The 25337-nt window shown below is 44.2% G+C and overlaps 1 protein-coding gene across 10 annotated transcripts in view; it reads right to left on the bottom strand.

Moving 5' to 3' along the window:
- The window catches only part of LOC100676584 (HLA class I histocompatibility antigen, A alpha chain-like), a 177275-nt gene extending 152475 nt beyond the window's left edge, over positions 1-24800 (bottom strand). For 4 of the 10 annotated variants that reach the window (XM_064282760.1, XM_064282765.1, XM_064282754.1 and 1 more), the window contains exons 1-4: positions 24670-24800; positions 24128-24397; positions 23605-23880; positions 22627-22902 (exon numbers count right to left, since the gene is read on the bottom strand). In XM_064282760.1, the coding sequence (XP_064138830.1) occupies positions 22627-22902; positions 23605-23880; positions 24128-24397; positions 24670-24733 (886 nt within the window). In that variant the 5' untranslated portion in view covers positions 24734-24800. Of the gene's footprint in view, positions 1-18839; positions 21595-21762; positions 21811-21947; positions 21985-22406; positions 22525-22626; positions 22903-23604; positions 23881-24127; positions 24398-24669 lie in introns of those variants that run through there. The other 6 variants (XM_064282784.1, XM_064282772.1, XM_064282771.1 and 3 more) reach the window with 6 other exon arrangements.
- Between the last annotated feature and the right edge of the window lie 537 nt (positions 24801-25337).

Below are 25337 nucleotides of genomic sequence, written 5' to 3'. Positions count from 1 at the left end.
AGTGCAGCTGGGGATAGAAAATGAATGACTAATGTCCATTCCTGGAGCACTGATTTGAGACTAGAACTTTACCTGCTATGTTGAGGGTCTCAAATTTGGTTGGATGAATGAGTGATTAATAAGGGACATCTTTCCACTCATTCCCTTAATGGTCTGTTATGGGGTCCAGCTTTTATCTGTATCAGTTTGTACTCTCAAATAAATACGGTGGCATTGTTGGATGATGGAATGAGAGCTCAAAATGTCTTCTTGTCTTTGTCTCTTACTAGAATTGAAAAATCCACGTCTTTTACATAGGAGGAACCATGTGTGCACTGATATTTTACACTAATTTTTAAGTTCCAGTACAAACACATATTTCTGGGAAGAGGATCCATAACATTTATCAGTTTTTACTCCCTGTCTTAGTTATCATGTGCTGCTCTAACAGAAATACCACAAGTGGGTGGCTTTAAAAACCAGGAATTTATTTTCCTACTTTTAGCAGGCTAGAACTCTGATCTCAGGGGACTGGCTCTAAGGGAAGGCTCCCTCTCTCTCTCTCTGTGTGTGTGTGTGTGTGTGTGTGTGTCAGCTCAGAGGCAAGGTCTTTGTTTCTTTTCAGCTTCTATTCCTCAGTTCCTTGGTGTTATTCCTGTGAAGAACTATCTATCTTCCCCCATCTCTCCTTGTGGTTTTTCGTTGATTGCTTAAGCTGCTCTTTTATATCTCAAAAGAGATTGACTTAAAACACACCCTACCCTAACAACAGTTGACGCCCTTGAATTGTGGTGTTGATGAAGAATATTGAATATACCATAGACTGCCAAAAGAACAAACAAATCTTTCTTGGAAGGAGTACAACCAGAATGCTCCTTGGAAGCAAGGATGATGAGACTGCATCTCATATACTTTGGACATGTTGTCAGGAAGGATTAGTCCTAGAAGAAGGACATCATGCTTGGTAAAGTAGAGGGTCTGTGAAAAAGAGGAAGACCCTCAATGAGATGGATTGACACAGTGGCTGCAACAATGGGCTCGAGCATAACAATAGTTGTAAGGATGGTGCAGTACTGTGCAGTGTTTCGTTCTGTTGTGCATAAGGTAGCTATGAGTTGGAACCAACTCGAAGACACCTAACAATGACAACCCTAATACTGTCTCATTAACATGACAAAGAAAACTCATTCCCAAAAAGGATTATAACCACAAGTATAGGGGATACAATTTACGACACACATTTGGGAGGATACAATTCAATCCTTAACACCCATAGAAGTCTAAAAAACACTCTAGTTTAGACACAGTGCTACTGAACATCTTGTCCATGAACAACTGGTCACTGAACTCTTTTTAGGAGGCCCAAGTACAAGTGGCTATTACCAGTCTGTGACAAGATAGAGGTTTACTTGCTTACTCTCACTCTCAATTTCTATATGTATCTCATTGTGGGCTGGTAATAAACAGTTCATAGAGCAGCCCTAGTCGATAGGCCATACTTTTTGTAGCATGGGTCTAGATGGGGTTTTATTCTAGTACTCGGTGCCACGTAAGGAACAGGAAATAATCAGTAGTTAATGGGAATTCTTTTTCTGGTAATATGGTAGGCTGAGTGTTAGGGTCGACTCCTTGAATAAGAACAACTAAAAATAATAAAGGTAAGATATAAAAAGCATCCAAAAAGCATAGAAGAACAAACGAGAGAATAATCATTTAGACCAAAATATAAATGTGAGTAAGAATTCAGAGAGAAAAGTTGTGTTTACCCTGAAGGCATTTGCCAACTCTGGAAAATCATAGCTTTGAATTTCTCGGGCTCACAAGCTGCAGGAGACAGGAGATGATGCCCAGAGCTTGTTCTGGTGGGGGGTGTAACAGGAGACACCCCATCCCTGGGAAATCTGGAAAACCAAAGGTTCGTACCCTCAGAGTAAAAGTGAAGCAAAAGAAAATCTGCTTTAGCCCCCAATGCAAGAGTATTCTAAGGAGATTTGCCTTTCAGTCAAGAAAAGAAACAAGACCAAATAACAGTGTCTGAGAATGTTTAACCACTGGACAGCCTCTCTTGCATTTGGTGTCCAAATTTGCTTCACTATTGTGGGCCAAAATAATCTCAGTTCATGAATTTAGTATGTGATAGGCCTGGATTGGTGGTGACCCAAAGCACAAATCTCTAGAGAAATCCAGGTTTAACCTATGTGTCAAAGAATTTACACAAATAATTTCACAAAGAAAAGTAGCAGCTCATAGCAAGAAATGTGTATGTACAAATGGGAAAAGCATGTCATGGAGAACCAGATGAAACAATAGAGGGTAAAAACAGCCTCATTAAATTTCAATTTCAGAATTATGGGAAAGAGGGTATAACATAACCATGGTGATAAGAAAAAATGATAATCTTGAAAATGCCTGCAAAACATAGGCAATTAAAGCTTACATAGCTTTTTAAAACAGAAACAAATAGAATTCTTAGAAATTAAAAGACAACAATGATTTGAATGAAAAAATCAGTTTATGGACTTTGCTTTGGGTGGCACAAACAGTTAGCACTTGATTATTAACCTAAAGGCTGAGGATTCGAACCCGCCCAGTAGCATTATAGAAGAATGGCCTGGCAATTCGCTTCCATAAAGTTTACAGCCAAGAAAACCCTATGAAGCAGTTCCACACTACAACCCATGGGATTGCCATGAGCCAGAATTGACTCAAGGGCAACGAGTTTCATTTTTTTTTGTTGGCCTGAAATGGAGTAACAAGAATCAGATTTAATGTCCTTCCATAAAAGACAACAAATTCAGACAAAGGTATAAAACAGCGTTTTCAGACACTGGACAACAGGCAGCACGGGATTGTGACCCCTAAAAAGAGAGAAAGAAAAGAGGTGAGACGACACTTGTCCAGCTTCCTTCCTGGACAGAGTTTCCAGGACACAGCACAGGGAAGAGAAACCCTAACAGAGCCCAACAGGTTTTGTTGTTACTTTGTTTTGTTTTAGTTAAGGCGACAGAGTTGTGAATTTTGGGAGGCCAGGACAATTCGAATTCACAAAGTGAGGGCCTAAAGAAAAGAGAGCAGAATAAAAAAGCACTGGAAGCCTGCAGAGGGTTTCCTTCAGGTCTTCAGCTGATCAGGGCATCCATGTAAGGAAACTACCCAAGGACAGAAAAAGAACAGTCCAAAGGGACCACAGGGAACAGTGCCTAGTGCTCCACATGGCTGAGAATCGTGCTTGTTCCCACCAGCCAGGCTGGAAGAACTCATAACTGTCTGGCAATTGGGTAGAGTGAGTATTCAGAAGGGTCTTGTGTCAGAAGTGGGAATAATTAGCCCTGAACTAAACACTGTCCTGGTTTCACATGACAGGTATTAAAAGCAAGACCCAAAACTCAAACAGCTTCCAAATAATTAATTATGTCCGTGAGCATCAGTACAATCTATTCCATTTCTGACATAAAATATGTGGATCAGTCAAATCCAATCTATTAACTATTCCACTTCTTTGATACAACTAAATTGAAGGATTTAAATCTATTAAATTCAGATCCAATTCAACCACACATGCAGCACTTCTTCCTTTGACCCTAACTAACCACTTGGAGCTAGTTCAGACCTCACAAGTTGTAGGGCAGAGTCCTTCTGACTGTCAAGTCTGCCCAAGACTTCAGATGTCAGCCACAAGCTTGGGGATACCCACAACACTCTCACATCTGACTTGCTGGCTACAAATTTGGATTTCCCACTACTTTCTCAGGATGCCAGCCGTAAGCTCAGGAGTCCCCGGAGCCCCTTCATTTCTGACTTGTGGCCTCTCAATACTCCCTCAGGTTTGATAATTCACTAGAATGCCTCACAAAACTCAAGGAAAGTGCTATACTTATGATTACTGTTTTATTATAGCAAATAGGATACAAGTGAAGAAACACAAAGGGTGAGGAGCTATTTGCTAACTTGAAGCTTTCATGTCCCATAAAGCAATGTTTTGCTTTCCTATCCACATAGATGTGTTTCACCAACCAGCAAGCTCATGGAATTTTTGTCCAGAGCCTTTACTGGAGCCTCATTATGTAGGCAAAGGAGTCCTGGAAGCATAACGGTTAAGTGCTCAGCTGCTAACGGAAAGGGCAATGGTTCTCAACCAGTAGCTGCTCTGCAGGGGGAATAAAGATCTGGTGATCTGTTCCCATAAAGATTACAGCCTAGGAAACCCTATAGGGCAGTTTTACTCTCTTCTATAGGGTCGCTATACCTGTGGATTCAATTCGGTTGGGAAATAGGGGTTTTTGTGTTATAATTAAGCCATACTCGAGTAGAGTGGGCTCTAAGTCTAATCACTCCTGAGTTATAAAAAGAGTAGTTGAGGCACAGACAAACACACATGGGGAAGACAGATGCCATTTGGGAATGGCCAAGGATCCAAAGAAACACCCAGGGCTACTGACAAGGAAGGATTTGACACAGCCAACACTCTGATTTGGACTTTAAACTCATAGAATTGTGAGAAAATTAAAGTTCTGTTTTTTAAACCACTCACTTGTGGTATTTGTGTTACAGCAGCAGTAGGTGATTGACACCATGTAACTATTTAACAAAATGAGCACTGCAGATTCTCTAGTCCATGAGAGAAAATGAGAGGGAGCATTAACAGTTTGAACTGCTGGCTTTCTTTACATTTTCTCACCTTTTTGTTTCTACTTAACAGAATAACCTTCTTTCAATCCCCAAATTACCTTTTAGACTGGGCCACCATTCTGGTATTATAACTCTGATCTGTATTCCTGGTGGGTGAGCACGAAATCCCTCCTACCTGATCTCTATATCTACTTCTAGTTTCTGCATCCCTGGCTACAGCACTGTCAGATACTGGGCATTCACACGGGTCCCAGAGTCACCCTTGTGGTGCACAGGCTTCTGAGGTGGCCCCAATGGTCCCTGCCTCTTATATTCACCCCCTTGTGTAACCCACTCCCTTCGAGCATTGACTGGACCTAGTGATTCTCTTATAACAAATAGAATATGGTGAAAGTGATGGAATATATATTTTGGATATATGGGCTATATGGGAACTGGGTCAACTGTGTCAGGGTAGCCTGCTCAAGACAGAATGGGGAAGCACAGAGTCCCCACAGTACCTCATATCAAATGACCCCTGAATTCCTTTTCTACCTGAGGGGTTGCTCTACTAAACCTCCATTTCCACAGTCCCTGCCATCAGACAGGATGATGAGAAGAGGGTCAACAGCAGTGATCCAAATCCTGGCTGAGATGAACAAGATCTATGAGGAAGGCAGGAAGTGAAGAAATCTAAAGACTCCCAAATCTAAGACCTGGTGAGCCCAAACTTGGCCTCAGGGAAGTCCCCATGGCTACAAAAATGAAGAAGGTGGCAGTCTCCATTCTCCATGTGCTGTCTGCTGTGTCCCAGCTCTCCCTTCTTCCAGCTAAAATAAATATTCCAGGCAGCACACAATGGTGCACAGTAAATATATCTCTGTTCTTCTCCACAGCCACCCACTCCTGGGGAATCCTAGTCTGTCTACATGTATTTGTTAGGGTATTAATTCAGTGTGTACTGCACAAATCCTGGCCTCAACAGGATAGAAGCTTACATGTGTCTCACATGATGGTGCAGCAGCCCATCCAGGGCTCTGTTCTATGAGGTTTCCTAGACATCTAGGTTTCTATTCTAAACCCTGGTAGCACAGTGGTTAAGAGCTATAGCTAGCAACCCAAATGTTGGCAGTTTGAATCTACCAGGTGCTCCTTGGAAACTCTATGGGGCAGTTCCACTCTGTCCTATAGGCTCCAAGGGAAAGGGCTTTTTTTTTTTTTAGGCTCCTTTCTTATCTTCCTTCTCTACTGTCCTTGAGGTGTTGCCCCTATTATCATGACTAAGATAGCTACATCCCATGTCCATGGTCCATGAGCAGAGTAGGGGAAGCAGGGAAGGAGGAAAAGACCTCTTCCTTTAAGGACAAAACCCACAACTTCACATCTGCTTTATTTTATTGGCCAAACTTAATCACACAGCAAGAGTTAAGCTCAAGGGAGGCTGGAGAATGTGGTCTTTCCCAGATAAAACTCTATTACTATGGATTAAGACTAATTTTTGTTATATTTAGTCAAATTTTAGGAATAAGGAGTGACACAGTTGGCATTATCAATATTTTGAACTGAATCAATGCTCCTTCCCAGAGGAATATCCTTTCCCCTTCCTTCCCTGTGTGCTGGCTGAGCAGTCCTCACTGTGGTCTCACTTTAGAAGTAGAAAACGTAACTAATGCTGAACTGACCAAATAGATCCCTAGCATTGGATCTCTGCTCACATCCTTCAAGAAAGTTACTGGAACTTGAGGAACTTTATATTTGAAACCAGGGCAAAGTCTTCATGACCTGTGGCCCTGGACTCTGCCTCTGTCCCTTGTCACCATGGTCTTGCTTGCTGTGTTGGGGCAGAGTCTTTAGATTCCTTGGCAAATTAGCCAGCAAATCCCAATAACCCAGCTCCCATTTTTGGGTTCCCGGAGCCCTCTGAGTCCCGCCTTTGCTGTCACAAAGGGCAGAAGGTCCTTATACATCTGTCATGGATTGAATTGTGTCCCCCAAAAGTGTGTGTCAACTCAGTTAAGCCATGATTCCCACTATTATGTGGCTGTCCCCCATTTTGTGATTGCAATTTTATGTTAAAAGAGGATTAGGGTGGGACTGTAACAACACCCTTACCCAGGTCACATCTCACATCCAATATAATTGGAGTTTGTCTGGGGTGTGGCCTGCACCACCTTTTATCCCTCAAGAGATAAAAAGGAAAAGGAAGGAAGCAGAGAGGGGGGAACTCAAACCACCAAGAAAGCAGTGCTGGGAGCAGAGCACATCCTTTGGACCAAAGGTCCCTGCGTGGAGAAGCTACTAGTCTGGGGGGAAAATTGATGAGAAGGCTGACAGAGAGAGAAAGGCTTTCCCTGGAGATGACGCACTGAATTTGGACCTTTAGCTTACTAGACTGTGAAGAAGTAAATTTCTTTTTGTTAAAGCCATGCACTTGTGGTATTTCTGCAAGAGCAGCACTGGATAAATAAGACAACATTCCTGGTAAGCACGGGGTCCAGAGATGAGGGTCCAGCTGTGCACTACCCAGGGTTTCCACTCAACTGTGGACACACTCCCACACCCCGGGCCAGGGCTATCTGGCTAAATGTCCTGAACCTGAGCCCAAGGAGGCCCTTCTCTGTGTCCCATTTCTCCCAGTGCCTCCTTCTCCTCTGAGACCACCCCCCTCTCCTCCGACCAGTCACCATGGGGTATATTCTGTTCTCCATCCGCTCTCTGGGTATTAGTCTGCATGCTAGCCTTTGCATCTGCTCTTTTTCTTATCCTTCCTCCTCTTCTCTGCTGATTCCATTCCTACATACAAACTCCCTAACATTTTTACTGCATCCTCCTTCCAGGAGCCTCAGAAAACTCCTTTCCCTAAGAAATATATGATGGCCCATTATTTCCATCCCCTAGCCTTCAAACTGTCCTCTTGCCTTCTTGCAAATGTGGGAGCATGTCCAGAATCCCAAAAATACTCCTTTGCCAGCCTTTCCGATTCCCTTTTATTTTTTTCCTGCACTCTCTTCAACCTATTCCCCTTCACTTGTTATGGCCTAGGGAAGTGTCAGAGCCCTGACACAACAGGAAGAGAATCCAGGCTCCCATCCTTAAGGTCTAGAATAATTCTAAAGTTCCCAAAAGCCTGAGTATGCTGGTTGATGACACCCTGAATGCTTCCTTGGTGAGTTAAAAACGACTCTGCAACTGATGCCCCAAGGCCTGCATCGATGGGAACAGGATCTGTGTTATCCTTTTCTGTTGCTCTGTAAGACTCACAAAGCAGGTTGGGAAAAGTCAAAAGGAGACTGACTCCTGGTGAACCCATGGAAAAAGAGATCAAACCATTGTGATCCAAAGGATTTTTATTAGCTAATATTTCCTGTCCTATCTTACTCTGAAGCTCCACTGAAACCTGTTCGGCATCATAGCAACCCACAATCCTCCACTGACAGATGAGTGGTGGCTGGGCTTGAGGTGCCTCGACCTGGAATCAAACAGGGTCTCCTGCGCGGAAAGTGGGAATTCTACCACTGAACCACCACTGCCCCCTCTTGATGTATAGTATTCCAACGTGCATCTATCCATCCTGTTGTTGATGGACATTTGAGTTGTCTCCAAGCAATTTAAACAACACTGCTATAAACATTCTTGTATATGATTCCTAGGGAATGTATACCAGAGTTTCCTGGGAGCCATAGAATATGCACATGCTCAATCTTATTAGGAAATATTACCCAATATTACCCAAGGTGACGATACCAATCCACATGCCTCTCCTCACTCCCCGCAGTGAATGAGAGCTCTCATTGCTCCACGTTCCTGAGTACCCAAAATAAAGAATATTTTTCCCAGTCTCCCTTGCAGCAAGGTATAAGTTCTGTGACTAAGTTCTGGACAAAAGGATGTTACAGCAAATGGTTTGTGCAATTTCCAATTAGTGTCCTTAAAGTAAAGGGAGTGCAATTCTCCTTAGCTTTTGTCCTTCCTACTTGCTGGAGTGGAGAGGTGATGGGTGTAGTGCTGTCATGAACCATTTGTATGAGGGCCACGTCCTAGTGATCAGTAACTGGGCACTGGGAAGATCCTGGGACATTGGTATCAAAGGGCGGATTCTCCCTACTGGCCCTGGATCACTTACTCAGAAAGTGTTCATGTGAGAATGAAATAAGCTTATCTCTTATTTGTTGTTGTTGGTTGCAATCAAGTAGATTGTGTGCAGGGTAGAACTGATCCATAAGCATTTTCAAGGTTGTGACTTTTTAGAAGCAAATCACCAGGGCTGTCTTCTGATGTGCCTCTGAATGGGTTCAAACTGCCAACCTTTCAGCTGGTATTCGAGTGCTTAAACATTTGTGCCACCCAGAACTCCATCTTCTATTTAAGTCACAGTTAGTTTTTTTTTTTTTTTGCTAAAATAAAATATAACCCTAAAGAATACAGTGTCCTATTGAACCAACTGCACTGTAAGTGGGTCTCTCCCTCTCTCATTGATGGCTCTGTCTTTCTTTGTGCAACATCTCAGTTCTTCTCGTTCTCTACACTACTTTCTTCTGATGACTCTGAGTTTCATCTCCCTCATAATTTTGCCTTGTACATATATAGTGAGTTCGACATAGTTCAGGGCTGATCAAGAGAAAAAAGATATGACCGTGAAATAGCAAATTTATTGGGTCAGATGCATTGGTAGCTGCACACAGGGGATGGTGTCCCACAGCATGGGGTCCTTCAGAGTCAGTGGCACAGGAAATCACCAAAAGGAGAAGAGGAAAAAGGAACTCCCCAGGGAGAGAAGAGAAAAGATGGGGAGCTTCCATCTGCCTGGGCCATGCCCCTCTGCAGTAAGGGGGGGGGAGTCTCTGGGTGAGAGAGCTCTGAAAAGAAGCAGCACCTGCAGGGTTTTATCTTATCTAGGGCTAGAAGATGTGGGGTGCAGTTTCATGGGGTATGCAAAACAGGCAGGAGCCCTGGTGGAGCCGTGGTTAATCATTTGGCTGCTGACCAAAAGGGCCACAGTTCAAATCTAACCAGCTGCTCTTTAGAAGCCCTACGGAGCAGTTCTACTCTGTCCTATAGGGTCGCTAAGAGTTGGAATTGACCCAACAGCAACGGATTTGTTTTTTGGTTTGGCCAAACAGCCTGGCTCTAAGTGACTAAAAACAAGCTCATTCTCCTTGCTGCTTCCAGTAAAATGTGAGAGGAAAGAGATGGACCAAACTCAAAGTTTTACATAGTTTTTAAAACAAATAAATATGTGAAACTCTGAGTTTGGTACAAGTAAGCTTTTTGGGCTAAGGGTGCCCATCTGTTATAAAGAAATAAACAACCTGAGACTAATACATAGAGGCTGTCTTTGGCTTATTTATATAACAATCCATCCTCTCACCCCATGTTATTTCATAATCTGAATTGTATGTTATTTTGTAATGCCTGAGTTTGGGGACAATGCTTCTTCCAGACCCAGAATGCTATAGGTACACAAACTATGATTTCAAAGCTCATTCATAGCCAGTCTGCCGATTTCCTGGAGGAAAACCAGGAGAATAGAAAAGGAGAGAATTTTATTTGCTCAATCTGCTTAGTCAGTAGAATGGCATTATGGCCCCTTTGGTGTATGTCTCTGGCTCTCTATACAACTTGGTGAGTGTTATCTACCCACGTGAAGCAAGATGTACCAATCAATGCTGATGGCAGTAGGACCTTCTCAGGGAAAAAAGGGTCACAGCAACACAGCAGGGGCTAGAGTCAGAGGTCATCTCTGGCCAGCAGTAGAGGATCTGATTGTTCTGAGAGTATGGTCCAAATGATGTTATCTGGTCTGGGGACAATTAGTTCCACCTCCTGGGTATGAGGAGCAGGTCCAGGTTTGGTAGTTGCTATAAACTAAAGTATGTCCCCCCAAAATATGTGTTGTAAATCCTAATCTCTATGCCTGTGGTTATAATTCCATTTCTGAATGGGCTGTCTTTACTATGTTAATGAGACAGGACTAGTTCAGAGTGCGTCTTGAGTCCATCTCTTTTGAGATACAAGAGATTAAACAAGCAAGTCAAGGAGCAGAGATGGGGGAAGAGGGATGCCAAATGCTTAGGCTGGGTTCTTTAGAGAAGCAAAACCAGTAAAGTGTGTGTATATATATATGTATGTATGTATGTATGTACGTATGTATGTATGTATGTATGTATATAGAGAGAGAGTCAGAGAGATTTATATCAAGGAAACAGCTCACACAATTGTAGAGGCTGATCAGTCCCAAGCCCACGTACAGGATAGAGGCTTCTCTCAATTCAGTAGCCGCAGGGGCTGGGGAACCCAAAATTGGCAGGTTGGAGAGCAGGAGCCTTGCTGTGAAGATCAACGAATTCCCAAATCTGCAGATAAATTGATAGCTCAAGTCCCAAGAACTGGAAGTCAGACCAACAGGAGGCAGCCACAGGATCCGAATCCTAAGATCTGCAGATAAGCTGATAGCTCAAGTCCCAAGAGCCAGAGGTCAGATGAACAGGAGGCACCGTAGGATCCAGAATGAGCAAAGGAGCCAGAACATTTGCTTATATTTCAATGAAGGCCATACCCCAAAGAAGCTCCCTTTCAACTGATTGGCTATTCACAGCAGATTCAATCATGAGAGTGATCACATATAAATACTGAGAATCATGGCCAGTCCAAGTTGAGACAAAATCTTAACCTTCACACCAAGACGCATGAAGATCGCCCAAGAGCAGAAGCTAAAAGAGAGAAGGACTTTCCTTCAGAGTTGACAGACAGAGAAATCCTTCTCCTAGAGCTGGCACCCCGAATCTGGAGTTCTAGCCTCCTAAACTGTGAGAGAACACATTTGTGTGTTAAAGCCATCCATCTGTGGTGTTTCTGCCATAGCAACAGTGGATAACTAGGACACAATTTGGCACCAGAAGACTGTGCTGCTGCTCTAACAGATACCTAAAATTTTAAGTGGTTTTGGAATTGGGTAATGGATAGAGGCTGGAAGAGCTTTAAGGTGCCTAATAGGAAATGCCTAGATTGTCTTTAAGGGACTGTCAGTAGAATTATGGATGTTAAAGGCAATCTGGTGAGGGCTCAGAAGGACGTGAGGAGAGCCACAGAAAGTCTCTATTGTCTTAAAGGATACCTATTGCGCCAGCAACAGAATGTTGCTAGAAATGGTGGATGTTAAATGTGCTTCTGGAGAGGCTTTAAAAGAAAATAATCAACATGGAAGTGGACAGTGAAGGAAGGGTAATGTTTTTTATGCGGTGGCAAAGAGCTTGTCTGAATTATTTCAAATGTTTGGTGGAAGGTAGAACTTGTAAGTGATGAATTTGAATATCTGACTGATGAGATTTCTAAGCAAGCTTTTCAAGGGGCCACATGGCTTCTCTTTGCTTTTACAGTAAAATGTCAGAGGAAAGTGATCGACCTAAAACTGAACTGTGAAAAATGAAAGCAAAATTTAAAGATTTGGAAAATTCTGTTGTCCAAGTAAAGACACATGCTCTAAAATTTTCACCAAGGATGTGGCTACATAACCTTTTGTTAAAGAGATTAAGCCTGCGACCGTTGGATCTAAAGAACAACCACAGCAGAAAACCCATTAGCTTAGACCAAAGGGGACAGAGGAAGAAAGAAAGAACGCTGTCTGCCTATTGAAATTCTACAGACAGGGAACAGGCTAGAGGAGCTACATCTGTTTTCCTCCAAGAAAAGAAAAGGACCATCCCTGGAGCAGTCTGGAGATCAGCAGAACTGTTGGAAGGAGCACAGGAAGCAGGGCTGCAATGGTTTCTGCAAAAAAGGTGTGGTGGGAGTGTCTGAGCTCCTGTAACTTCACAAGGAGGAGGGAGAATCAAGATCAGTAGGCTGATACCTATGAGGCAGAGGTCAGACATGCCTCCACCCTCCAACATTTATACCAATTCTGATGCCAACTGAATCTCACACGGCACGCTCTGCCTCTCTGCTGAGTTGGGTAATTGGCTGCAAAGGCCACACAGAACTCATAAACAATACTCCCAATTTGGGGGTTTATTACTGCAGTAACAGGTTATAATTCAGATTGCGGAATGCTCAGAATTTCCTGCGTCTGCTGCTGTTGTTTCTCTGTCACTGCTTCTCGCCATCTTTGGTGTTACCACTCTCTCTCTAAGTCTCCTGGCTCCTGGATCTTCTCAGCACAGGGATCCTGGATCCAAAGGAGAACCTCCACTCCTGGATCTTCCTTCTTGGTGGTGATGAGATCCTCTCTTCCCTCCTCTGAGATGGCTCATTTTAAGCCTAGTGGGATGGTAAAAATTGCCAATCTCCTCATGTACCTAATTTGTATGGTCCCACTCCCACAAGAGTGCCATGCAGCTTATTTACACTATTACTAAGCTATCTAATCCCCTTGGTGGGCCACAAGCACCTCATTTGCATACTGCCACCCAGTTATTTGAAGGACATTACAGGACTATGGCTAGAAGGGCCATATTAATTTGTTACTACATTTTTTCTCCTTAATTTTTTTTTTTTGATATCGTGTGTTCTCAGTATTGGAATGCATACTTACTAACTGAATGTGTTTAAATTTTTGGTTAGTGATACAGATTTTGAGAAATGTGATCTGGCAATACAATCTGCCAATGAGGCTACTGGCACAGTGGCACCACTGATCTGTGGCATGAAGGTATGCCAATGAGAGCTATATAAATAATTCATTGCAGGTGCCTTCCCATTAAGTTACATGGGGAAGCTCTGGTTTTCCAAATATGATACAAAAATCCAAATGAAGCCCATCAGGGCTCCCTAACTATCACACAGGAAAGCCTTATTATGCTTGCAAGCCCTATCTTGCAGAAATAAATCTTTCCTAGATTATTGTTTGTTGCTTTTTGTTGGTCCTAGCTACCCTATGTACAACACAATGAAACACTGCCTGATCCGGCATCTTCTTCACAACCATTGTTATGCTCGAGCCCATTGTTGCAGCCACTGTGTCAATCCATCTCGCTGAGGGTCTTCCTCTTCTTCTCTGCCCTTCCACTTTGCCAGACATGATGTCCTTCTCCAGGGATTGATCCCTCCTGACAACATGTCCAAAATATGTGAGACGAAGTCTCATCACCCTTACTTCTAAGGAGCTTTCTGGCTCTACTTTTTCCAAGACAGATTTGTTTGTTCTTTTGGCAGTCCATGGTATATAAAATATTCTTTGCCAGCACCACAATTCAAAGGCGTCAATTCTTCTTTGGTCTTCCTTATCCATCGTCTAGCTTTTGCATCATATGAGGCAACCGAAAACACCATGGCTTGGGTCAGGCGCACCTTAGTCTTCAAGGTGACATTTTTGCTTTTCAACACTTTTAAAGAGGTCTTTTGCAGCAGATTTATCCAATGCAATGTGTCTTTCAATTTCTTGACTGTTGCTTCCATGGGTGTGGATTGGGGATTCAAGTAAAATGAAATCCTTGAAAACTTCAGTCTTTTCTTCATTTTATCACGATGTTTCTTATTGGTCTAGTTGTGAGGATTTTTGTTTTCTTTATATTGACGTGTAATCCATACTGAAGTCTGTGGTCTATGGGCTTCATCAGTAAGTGGTTCAAGTCCTCTTCACTTTCACCAAGCAAAGTAGTGTCATCTGCATAATGCAGGTTGTTAATGAATCTTCCTGCAATCCTGATGCCCCGTTCTTCTTTATATAGTCCAGCTTCTTGGATTATTGGGTCAGCATACAGTTTGAATAAGTATGGTAAAAGAATACAACTTGACACACACCTTTCCTGACTTTAAACCACACAGTATCCCCTGTTCTGTTCAAACTAGTGCCCCTTGATCTATGTACAGGTTCCTCATGAGGACAATTAGGGGTTCTGGAGTCCCCTTTCTTCCCATTGTTATCCATAATTTATTTTGATCCACAGAGTCAAATGCCATTGCATAGTCAGTAAAACACAGATAAAGATCTTTCTGGTATTCTCTGCTTTCTGCCAGGATCCATCTGACATCAACAATGATATCCTTGGTTCTACGTCCTCTTCTGAATCTGGCTTGAATTTCTGGCAGTTTCCTGTCGATACACTGCTGCAGCCGCTTTTGAATGATCTTCTGTAAATTTTATTTGCATGTGATAGTAATGAAATTGTGCTATTGTTTTTTGCATTTGGTTAGAGCACCTTTCTTGGCAAGAGGCAAAATATGGATCTCGTCCAGTCAGTTGGCCAGGTAGCTGTCTTCCAAATTTCTTGGCATAGATGATTGAGCACTTCCAGCACTGCATCCATTTGTTGAAACAAGTCAGTTGGTATTCTGTCAATTCCTGGAGACTTGTTTTTTGCTAATGCCTTCAGTGCAGCTTGGATTTCTTCCTTCAGTACCATCAGTTCCTGATCATATGCTACCTCCTGAAATGGTTGAATGTTGACTAATTCTTTTTGGTACAGTGACTCTATGCATTCCTTCCATGTTCATTTGATGCTTCTTGCATCATTTAGTATTTTCCCTGTAGAATCCTTCGCTACTGCAACTCGAGGCTTGGATTTTTTCTTCAGTTCTTTCAGCTTGAGAAATGGTGAGCGTGTTCCTCACTTTTGGTTTTCTATCTCCAGACCTTTGCACATGTCATCAAAATACTTTACTTTGTCTTCTCCAGGCGCCCTTTGAAGTCTTCTGTTCAGTTGTTGTTTTACTTCATCATTTCTTCCTTTTGCTTTAGCTACCGGACATTCAAGAGCAAGTTTCAGAGTCTCTTCTGACATCCATTTTGGTCTTTTCTTTCTATTCTGTCTTTTTAATGACCTGTTGCTTTCTTCACGTATGATGTCCTCGATGTCATCTCACAACTCGTCTGGTCTTCGACCATTAGTGTTAAATGTGTAAATCTATTCTTGATAAATGGTCTCTAAATTCAGATGAGGTATACTCAAGGTCATATTTTGGCTCTTGTAGACTTGCTCTGATTTCCTTCAGTTTCAACTTGAACTTGCACATGAACAATTGACGGTCTGTTCTGCAATCAGCCCCAGCCTTGTTCTCAGTGATGATACTGAGCTTTTCCATCATCTCATTCCACAGATGTAGTCCATTTGAGTCCTGCATATCCATCTGGTGAGGTCCATGTGTATAGTTGCTATTTATGTTGTTGAGAAAATGTATTTGCAATGAAGAAATCATTGGTCTTGCCAAATTCTGTCATGCAATCTCCAGCATCATTTCTATCACCAAGTCTATATTTTCCAACTACTGATTCTTCTTTGTTTCCAACTTTCTCATTCCAATTACCAGTAATTACTGGTGCATCCTGATTGCATATTTGATCAATTTCAGACTGCAAAAATTGGAAAAAATTTTCAATTTTTTCTTCTTTGGCCTTAGTGATTAGTACATAAATTTGAATAATAGTCGTATTAACTGGTTTTCCTTCTAAGCCTATGGATATTATCCATAAGTGGCAGTGTTGTACGTCAGAATAGATCTTAAAATGTTCTTTTTGATAGTGAATGCCACACCATTCCTCTTCAAGCTGTCGTTCCCGGCCTAGTAGACCATATGATTGTCTGATTCAAAATAGCCAGTACCAGTCCACGTCAGCGCACTAATGCCTAGGATATCGATGTTTATGTGTTCCGTTTCACTTTTGGCTATTTCCAGTTTTCCTCGATTCATACTTCCTACATTCCATGTTCCGATTATTATAGGATGTTTGCAGCTGTTTCTTCTCATTTTGAGTCATGCGACATCAGAAAATGAAGGTCCCAAAAGCTTGACTCCATCCACATTAGTAAGGTGGACTCTGCTTTGAGGAGGCAGCTCTTTCCCAGTCATCTTTTGAGTGCCTTCCAACGTGAGGGGCTCATCTTCTGGCAGTATATCAGACAATGTTTCTCTGCTACCCATAAGGTTTGCACTGGCTAATTCTTTTCAGAAGTAGACCATTGGGTCCTTCTTCTGAGTCTGTCTTCATCTGGAAGCTCAGCTACAACCTGTCCCCCATGGGTGACCCTGCTGGTATTTGAATATTGGTGGCATAGCTGTCAGCATCACAGCAACATGCAAGCCCCCACAGTATGACAAACTAACAGACACGTGGGGGTTATTAGTTACATGATTTTCAAATATTTTCTCCCAGTCTGGGAGTTGTATGTTGACTTTTTTGATGGCATACTTTGAAGCATAAAGTTTTTTAGTTTTCAGGAACTCGAATTTATCTAGTTTTTCTTTTATTAATAGTGCTTTTGGTATCATATCTAAGAAACCACTGCCTAATCCAAGGTTATGAAGATTTATGCCTATGTTTTCTTCTAAGACTTTTATAGTTTTAGCTCTTACAATTAGATCTTTGTTCCATTTTGAGATAATTCTGTAAAAGTCCTACTTGATTCTTTTCCATGTGGATATCCAGTTTTCCCATAATCATTTGTTGAAAAGACTATTCTTTTCCCCATTGAATTCTCTTGGCACTGAAATACAAATGATTGTAAATCTGAGGGTTAATTTATGGACTCTCACTCTTATTTCATTGATGTATATGTTTTCCCTTATGCCTCTATTACACTGTCTTGCTTACTGTAACTTTGTAGTAAGTTTTCTAATCAGAACGTTTTTTAGCCATTTTGTGTCCTTTCAATTTCTATGTGATTTTTAAGATCAAAATGTCAATTTCTGCAAATTGACAAATGCATGTCAATGGAGGTTGCATTGAATACATACATCAATTTGGGGAGTATTGCCATCAGAATAATATTCAGTCTTCTGATCCACGAGCATTGGATGTCTTATCTTATATTTAAGTCTTTCTTAGTTTCCAGGTACAGACTTTGTTCTTAAAGTTTTTGTGGTATAGGTTTTGCACTTCTTTTGTCAAATTTATTCCCATTTTATTCTTTTGTGATGTTATTGTAAATAGAATTGTTTTCTTAATATTATTTCAAAATTGTTTAGTCCAAGTGTATAGAAATACAATAGATTTTTAATGTACTGGTATTTTATCCTGCAAAATTGCTGGTCTTGTTTATTTTCTTTTTAGTGGATTCCTTGGGATTTTCTATATACAAGATCATGTCATCTGCAAATGGAGGTAATATTACTCTTCCTTTCCAATATGAATGCTCTTTATTTCATTGTCTTGCCTAATTGCTTTTGCTAGAACCTCCAGTACAATGTGGAATAGAAATGGTGAGAGAGGACATCGTGTCTGTTCCTGAACTTGGAAAGAAAGCATTTAATCACTCACCAATGAGTATGACGGCGTATGTGAGTTTTTGGAAGATGCCCTTTATTGTTGTAAGGGGTACCCCTCTATTTTTGGTTTCTTGAGTGTTTTAATCATGTTGAGTGTTTTAATCATGTTGAGTGTTTTAATCATGAAAGGGTGCTGAATTGTGTCAGATGGTTTTTCTGTGTCTATTGAGAAGATCATGTAATTTTTGTTTTTTATTCTGTTGATATGACATATCACATTACTGGGTTTTTGGATGTTAAGCTAACCTTACATTCCTGGAATAAATCCCACTTAATCATAGTGTATAATTAATTTTATATATTGATGAATTTGGTTAGCTAGCATTTTGTTGAGGATTTTCTTTTCTTGTGATACCTTTCTCTCGTTTTTATATCAAAATAATACCAGCTTGAGAAGGATTACCTCCTCTTCTATTTTTTGGACTAGTTTGTGAAGAATTGGCATTAATTATTTCAATGTTTGATAGTATTCACTAGTGAAGTCCTTTGAGCCTGGGCTATTACATGGGAAGTTTCTTATTTTTTTAATTGTTAATTCAATTTCTTTACTTGTTGTAGTTCTACTTAGACTTTCTACTTACTCTTGAGTCTGATTCAGTAGTTTAGGTCTTCATAGGAATTTGTTTATTCTAGGCTATCTAATCTGCTGCCACACAATTGTTCAGAGTGTTGTTGTTCGGTGCCATCAAGTCAGTTCTGACTCATAGCAACCCTACGTACAACAGAATGAAACAGTGCCTGGTCCTATGCCATCCTCACAATCGTTGCTATGCTTAGTAAGATTTTTTATTTTAGAGTTTATTTTGTCTGATATTAGTATAGCCACTAGGACCTTCTTGTAGTTGCTGTTTGCACAATATGTTATATTCTGTTCTTTTACTTTCAATCTATTTGTACCTTTGAACATAAGGCATGTCTGCTGTAGACAGGATATAGTTGGAGTTTGTTTTGTTTGTGTGTATAAGTGTCTGCGTGTAGTCAGATTATCTTGTTTTTGATTACATTGTTTAATGTATATGTAATGGTTGCTATAAAGTGTAACTAAAGCCAGGGTTTTGTTTTGTTTGGTTTGGTTATTCTTGAGAATATCACTTGTATGTCTATCTCAGATTTTGAAACTGAGATAGCCTGTGATTCCCACCCGCTACCTCAAAAAGTTTCCTTCCAGGGTCTTCCCCATTTTTGTGGACATCAGAATGACCTTTTTTTTTTTTTTTAATAATTTTTATTGTGCTTTAAGTGAAAGTTTACAAATCAAGTCACTCTGTCACATATAAGCTTATATACACCTTACTACATACTCCCATTTACTCTCCCCCTAATGAGTCAGCCTGCTCCCTTCTTCCAGTCTCTCCTTTCGTGACCGTTTTGCCAGTTTCTAACCCTCTCTACCCTCCCATCTCCCCTCCAGACAGGAGATGCCAATACAGTCTCAAGTGTCCACCTGATACAAGTAGCTCACTCTTCATCAGCATCTCTCTCCAACCCATTGTCCAGTCCTTTCCATGCCTGATGAGTAGTCTTCGGGAACGGCAGAACCATCTTTTGATGTCCTCCTTGATCTTCTCTTTCTCTCATATTCCAAATGCAAACATTAGGAAGTCCTTAAAGTTCAACATATATCAAGAATCCCATCATGTTCCACTATTTCCACTGCTCACACCCAGGTTTAAGCCACCAATATCTGTAGCTGGAATAGTACTCAAATTTCTCAGTTTTCCCTATTGCCTTGCTTGCCCCTCTCAGCTCTATTCTCACCACAGCAGCCAGAGTGATTCTTTAGAAGTTGTACCATGTCTCTCTTTTGCTCAAAACTGTCTTGTCACTCATCTTACCCAAAGAAAAACCAAAAATTCTTCCAAATCCTCAAGGCCTACATGGTCTCATTGTACCTCTGACTTCATCTCAATGACTCTGCTACAGCCATATTGGCCTCCTTGCTACTCCTAGAACACAGACACCCTCCTGCCCTAATGTGTCTGCACTGAATATTCCCCCAGCATGGAAAGAACTTCCTCAGACATCGTCATGGCTAATTGTGTCATGTCCTTCAAATTTTCCCTCAAAGGTCACCTTCTCAAGGAGACCCACACTGATCACCCGAGAATAGCAGCCATCTTCCCTCTCCCCATACAACCACACTCTGGGTCCCCTTCCCCGCTGCACTTACTGCCGTATAATGCAAACATTTTCCTTCTTTCTCATAGTCGATAGCTTGTCTCTCTCCACTAGAACACATGATCCACAAGGCTGACAATTTTTGTGTTTTTAGTTCACTTATGTTTCCCAGATGCAAAGATTGTGTGTTATGTAGTCAGCACTCAACAAATAACAGAATAATGATTTTGTTGTGTATAGCACCTCCCTATTCTAAAGACAGTGTCTTTATCAATGTAACCTCAGACCAAATGCTGTTTTGTGGCAGCTACAGCATGACATCCACTCACACTGACATTAATGCTTCTGAACTTCTCTCACAAGGGCTGCTCTTCTCCCTCCCTTCCTCGGCCACCCCCCTGCTCACTACAGCACACAAGTTCATTTCCATCTTCAGAAAGGAACAATCCTAGGCTTTTAAAAAAAGGAGCCCTATTTTCCAATCGACTGTGAATGTAAATGAGAGTCTGCTTTAGATAGCCATCTGTTTGGAAGGAGCCAGCACTAGGATTCTAGAGCTAAGAGCAGGGAGAGAGGGTAGGTGAGCAGAAGATGCAAACACAACAGAAATTTCTCAAGATGTAAAGCTACCAGATCCCTCCCCTCTGCTAATTCCACAATTTGGTTCTTTAAAAAGAGGTTAGGGGGGAAATGGAAAGAATAATCCAGTACAATCCTAGAAGGAGGCAAAGAGGTGGAGTAGTCTGAAAATTCACTTCTCAATACCACAGAGACTCCTGTGCACAGGGGCCACGCTGGGCCTTGTGGGGATAATGACAGGAAAACAGCTCCCGGTGCTGTAAGTGATGGGGATACCCAGAGGAGGATGGGACCAAGAACAAGCTCTCACGTACAAGAACAGGCATAAACCTCTACAACAAACAAGACACAAAAATAACCACACAATGATGATGGCTGAAGGTTAGGCCAGGACTGAACCCAGGCTGACTAGCTATACAAAGTCCTAGCTGTCCAGCATCCTGGAGACAGGACAAGGCCAGGTGATATCTGAGTCCCTGTGATCACAGGTCCTGGTGGGACAAGGTTCTACTAAGGGGACAAGGACAATAGGGCAGTGAAGATGACCCAGCTAAGACATAACCATGTCAAAGTCCACAAAGTACTGAGCATTAAAGGGGCAAAGGCCCCATCCACACTGAGCTACTCCATGGTCTTCTCTTGTTCTGCCTGCAACAGATTCAACACAGCAAACACAGGATTCTGGAAGGTTATCAAGACTTTTTTTATTGCCTCTTAAATTGTCAGAATTTTCCTCTCCTTTAATTAACCCATCAACCACACTTCATTGCAAGATTTTGAAAAAACAAATTAATATCCAGACTCTCATTTTCAAAAGGGAAGTGAGACACTGCCTCCCAGAGCAACAGGAAGTTACAACAGGGATGGGGACCTCCCAGCCCTGTCATGATGGAATAGAAATGTTGATCAGCGAATAGACACAGGTCAGTGTAGGGAGGGGGTCCTATTCGGTGGGTGGGGCTAGTCTCCTATGTCCTCATCTTATGCTGACAGAAACGCAGACACATTCAGACTTCAGAAAGAGAAGTCAGGCATTCTTGAAGTCGCAAAGTGGGAGGGGAGTGAACAAATCTTGTATCACTCAGTCCCACACAAGGCAGCTCTCTCATGCTACAGAAGAAAAAAATCACAAACAAATTTGGGTCAGTCACTGTTAAGTGTTGATATACTGAATAGGCCACCACATGCTTGAAATGTCCAAATGCAATGAATACCCATAGCCAAGTTGTGTTCCCACTGCTCCAAACCCTTCCCCATGTCAGGCCCCCAGGGTCTCACCTTTACAAGCCATGAGAGACACATCAGAGCCCTGGGCACTGTTGCTGCCTGGAGAAACAAAAAACAGGATCTAGTCAGAGGCCACAGGAGGAGGTGAGGCTAAAGGAGGAATTATGGGGTGGGGCTCCCCATGGGGTCCCATCTACACTATCCCAAGTGTCTCAGGGAATTATATCCCTCCATACGTACTTGCAGCCTGAGCATAGTTCCCTCCTTTTCCACCTGTGGGAAGAAAACATCCTTTGAGAGATTGAGTGGAGTCAGAACTATAAGATTCTTGAAGAGTCAAGTACTCGTGGACCTCTGAACTGTGACTACAGACCCAGGACAGGATCAGTAAACAAGAATAGAAGAGATGTGCTAGGACTGGACCCATCACCATCCTAGACCTCTGTCCTCAGCAGGGACCTTCCCCTCTGACCTGACTGCAGGGATCAGGTCCCCATCACCAGAATCAAGGTGAAAAACTCTGTCTTCATGTTCACGTGTGCTTTACAAAAGAATAAGTGTTAGCACACAAGGCCCCAGACTGGGTATGTGCAGTGTGTGGATGGTGCTTCACAGTAGGGGCAGAAGGCAGGCAAACTCCTATCAGGGGTTTGAAACTTGCAGTGGTACAAGAAAATTCAGGCCCCACCCTTATCTCTACCTGAGCTCTTCTTCCTCCAGATCACAGCTCCAGCCACCACAGCTACAACGACCACAAGGAATACCAGGCCAGCAATGATTCCCACAATGATGGCAGGGACTGAGAACGGGACTCTGGAAAGGGAGGGGAAAGTGAGAGGCCGTGACCCTGCTGCTGTGCCCACAAGGACCCCTGCTTCCCCAAGAAGGGGCTACATCTTTGCCTCCCCCACTTACCCCATGTCAGGGTGAGAGGCTTGGGCAGCCCCTCATGCTGCACATGGCACGTGTATCTCTGCTCCTCTCCAGAGGGCACCACCATGGCTGCCCACTTCTGGAAGGTTCCGTCCCCTGCAGGCCTGGTCTCCACAAGCTCCATGTCCTGGGTCTGGTCCTCTCCGTCCCGCTGCCAGGTCAGGGTGATCTCCGCAGGATAGAAGCTCAGGGCCCAGCACCGCAGCGTGGCCTCACGGTCAGAGATGGGGTGGTGGGTTATGTGTGCTTTGGGGGGGTCTGAGGGAATGAGTCAGAAAATTCAGGAACTTCCCATCACCTCCCATGGGTTACCTGAGCAGTGGTCATGTGACCATCCTGAGAATGGACAGCACAATTGACATAGGGGAGGGAGTGAGAAACCAGCCTGGACCAGGAATCTGGGATAATCTTATTCCTCAGAAAGTTCTAGAATCAGGGTGAGGCAGCCCAGAGTAGGAGGCTCCAGGTGTCTGAGAACAGGGATTTCTAGTTCTGACTTGAGTGGAGGCTGAGCGACTCAGAAAAGCTAGAATCAGACCTCCAAACTGATCGGGTACGTGGCAGAGAACAAGATTTGAGAGAAAAAGTTGCTGGTGGTTCTCAAGGTCAATTCCAGAATCAAAGGGAGCTTCTGATCAGTCGGGAATTATCTCCCCTACTATCTTATCCCCAGAGTGAGTGGGTCCCTTAACCGCCTCTGAAAGGAGGGCTCCTCTGGCCAAGTCTCTGGTACCACCAAACAAACAAACCCACTGCCGTCCAGTCGATTCCGACTCATAGCGACCCTATAGGATTGCTCTGTGGTACAGTATCTGGAACTCTGGGCTAACTCCTCACTCTCCACACCCAGAGAAAGGGGTGGTATTTTGGCGTCTATTCCATTTTCCTTTTGAAAGTCCACAAGGGCTGACAGAATCCCAACTCAAAACGAGTTCGGGGAGGCGCCACAGCCCCTCGTACCTGCGCGCTGCAGAGATTCCTTCCCGTTCTCCAGGTATCTGCGGAGGTACTCCTGGCACCTGCCCTCCACGTAGGCCCTGATCCGATCTGCAACCTTCTCAGCCTCCCACTTGTGCCGGGTGATCTGAGCGGCCGTGTCCGCCGCGGTCCAGGAGCTCAGGTCCTCGTTCAGGGCGATGTAGTCGGCGCCGTCGTAGGCGTGCTGCCCATAGCCACGGAGGAGGCGCCCGTCGGGCCCCACTTCACAGCCGTACATCACCTGGATGGTGTGAGACCCTGACCCAGTCCCCGCCGTCAGCCCCGCCCCGCCGTCAGCCCCGCCTCCACCACCCACACGGGCCGCCATTGGTCAGAGCCCAAATGGTTCTAAACTGAAAACGAAACCGGGTCGAATCTCTGTGGCTCTTCCTGGGCGGGTCCCGCGACCTCGGGGTGAGGATCGGACCCGGGGACTCGGGGCGACGCGGCCGTGGGGACGAGGGGACCCGTGACCTGCGACCCGGGCCCGGCGTCACTCACTCACCGGCGTCGCTCTGGTTGTAGTAGCCGCGCAGGGTCCGCAGGTTCACTCGGTCAGTCTGTGCGGTGACCTTGGCGTTCTGTGTCTCCTGGTCCCAATACTCCGGCCCCTCCTGCTCGATCCACGGCGCCCGCGGCTCCATCCTCGGGTTCGCAGAGTCGCTGTCGAACCGCACGAACTGAGTGTCGTCCACGTAGCCGACTTCGATGAAGCGGGGCTCCCCGCGGCCGGGCCGGGACACGGCGGTGTCGAAATACCTCAGGGAGTGGGAGCCTGGGGGCGGGGAGCGGCTGAGACCACCGACCCCCCACCGCCCGCGCGGGCCGGGGTCCGGGGTCGATGGGGGCGGGGAGGGGAGAGGGGCGAGGGGTGAGCGGTGAGGGGCTCGTGGGCCGAGAAGGGGCGGCGGGAGGAGCAGGGCCGGGGTGTAGGGGCGGGTGGGGGCTCTGGGCGGCGGCGGCTTCCCCGAGGGTCCTGCGTCCCCGCCGAGCGGTCCCCTCGCTCCTCCCTCCGCAGAGGCCGTTTCCCCCCCGACCCGCACTCACCCGCCCGGGTCTGGGTCAGGGCCAGGGCCCCCGAGAGCAGCAGGAGGAGGGTCGGGGGCGCCATGACCCGGGTGCTGGGGTTCTAGGGAGAACTGCGTCCGGGCTGCTCCGAGCCGACTTTATAACCTGGAACCGCGGTGACGGTGATTGGCTGCTCCAGAAATCGGAGACCCAATTGTAGTGACAACTGGCGTGACGCCATGTGTGTCCAGGCAGAAGGAGCTGACACAGGTTGTGAGAAGGCGAAGTGAAACTCCAGGGAGACGGGGAATCCCCAACACTAGGGAACCCCACCCTTGACACCGCTGTCGGACCTGAGTGCCTGCCCAGGGACTTGGGACTTTGCCCTGACCCTCTCCTTCTGCCCTACCCTTCTTTACCACACTGCCTCGTAAGTCCTGGGCCAGGACCTGCTTAAGTCACAAGTTTTTGTTAATTTCAGAATCTCTACGTTGTTGATGTTGTGTGCCCTGGAGTGGATTCCTAGCGGCCCTATATGACACAGTAGAACTGCCCCATAGGGTTTCCTAGGCTGGAATCTCTAAAGGAGCAAATCAGCAGGTCTTGTCTTCTGCGGAGCGCCTGGTGTGTTCAACCACAAACCTTTGGCAGCAGCCAAGAGCTTAACTATTGAGCCACCAGGGCTCCTTAGAATTTCTATTACTCTT

This window comes from Loxodonta africana, chromosome 1 (assembly GCF_030014295.1).
Source record: "Loxodonta africana isolate mLoxAfr1 chromosome 1, mLoxAfr1.hap2, whole genome shotgun sequence".
NCBI lineage: Eukaryota > Metazoa > Chordata > Mammalia > Proboscidea > Elephantidae > Loxodonta > Loxodonta africana.
Note: the sequence above shows the minus strand (reverse complement) of the source record. Positions and strands in the feature narration are given on the sequence as shown.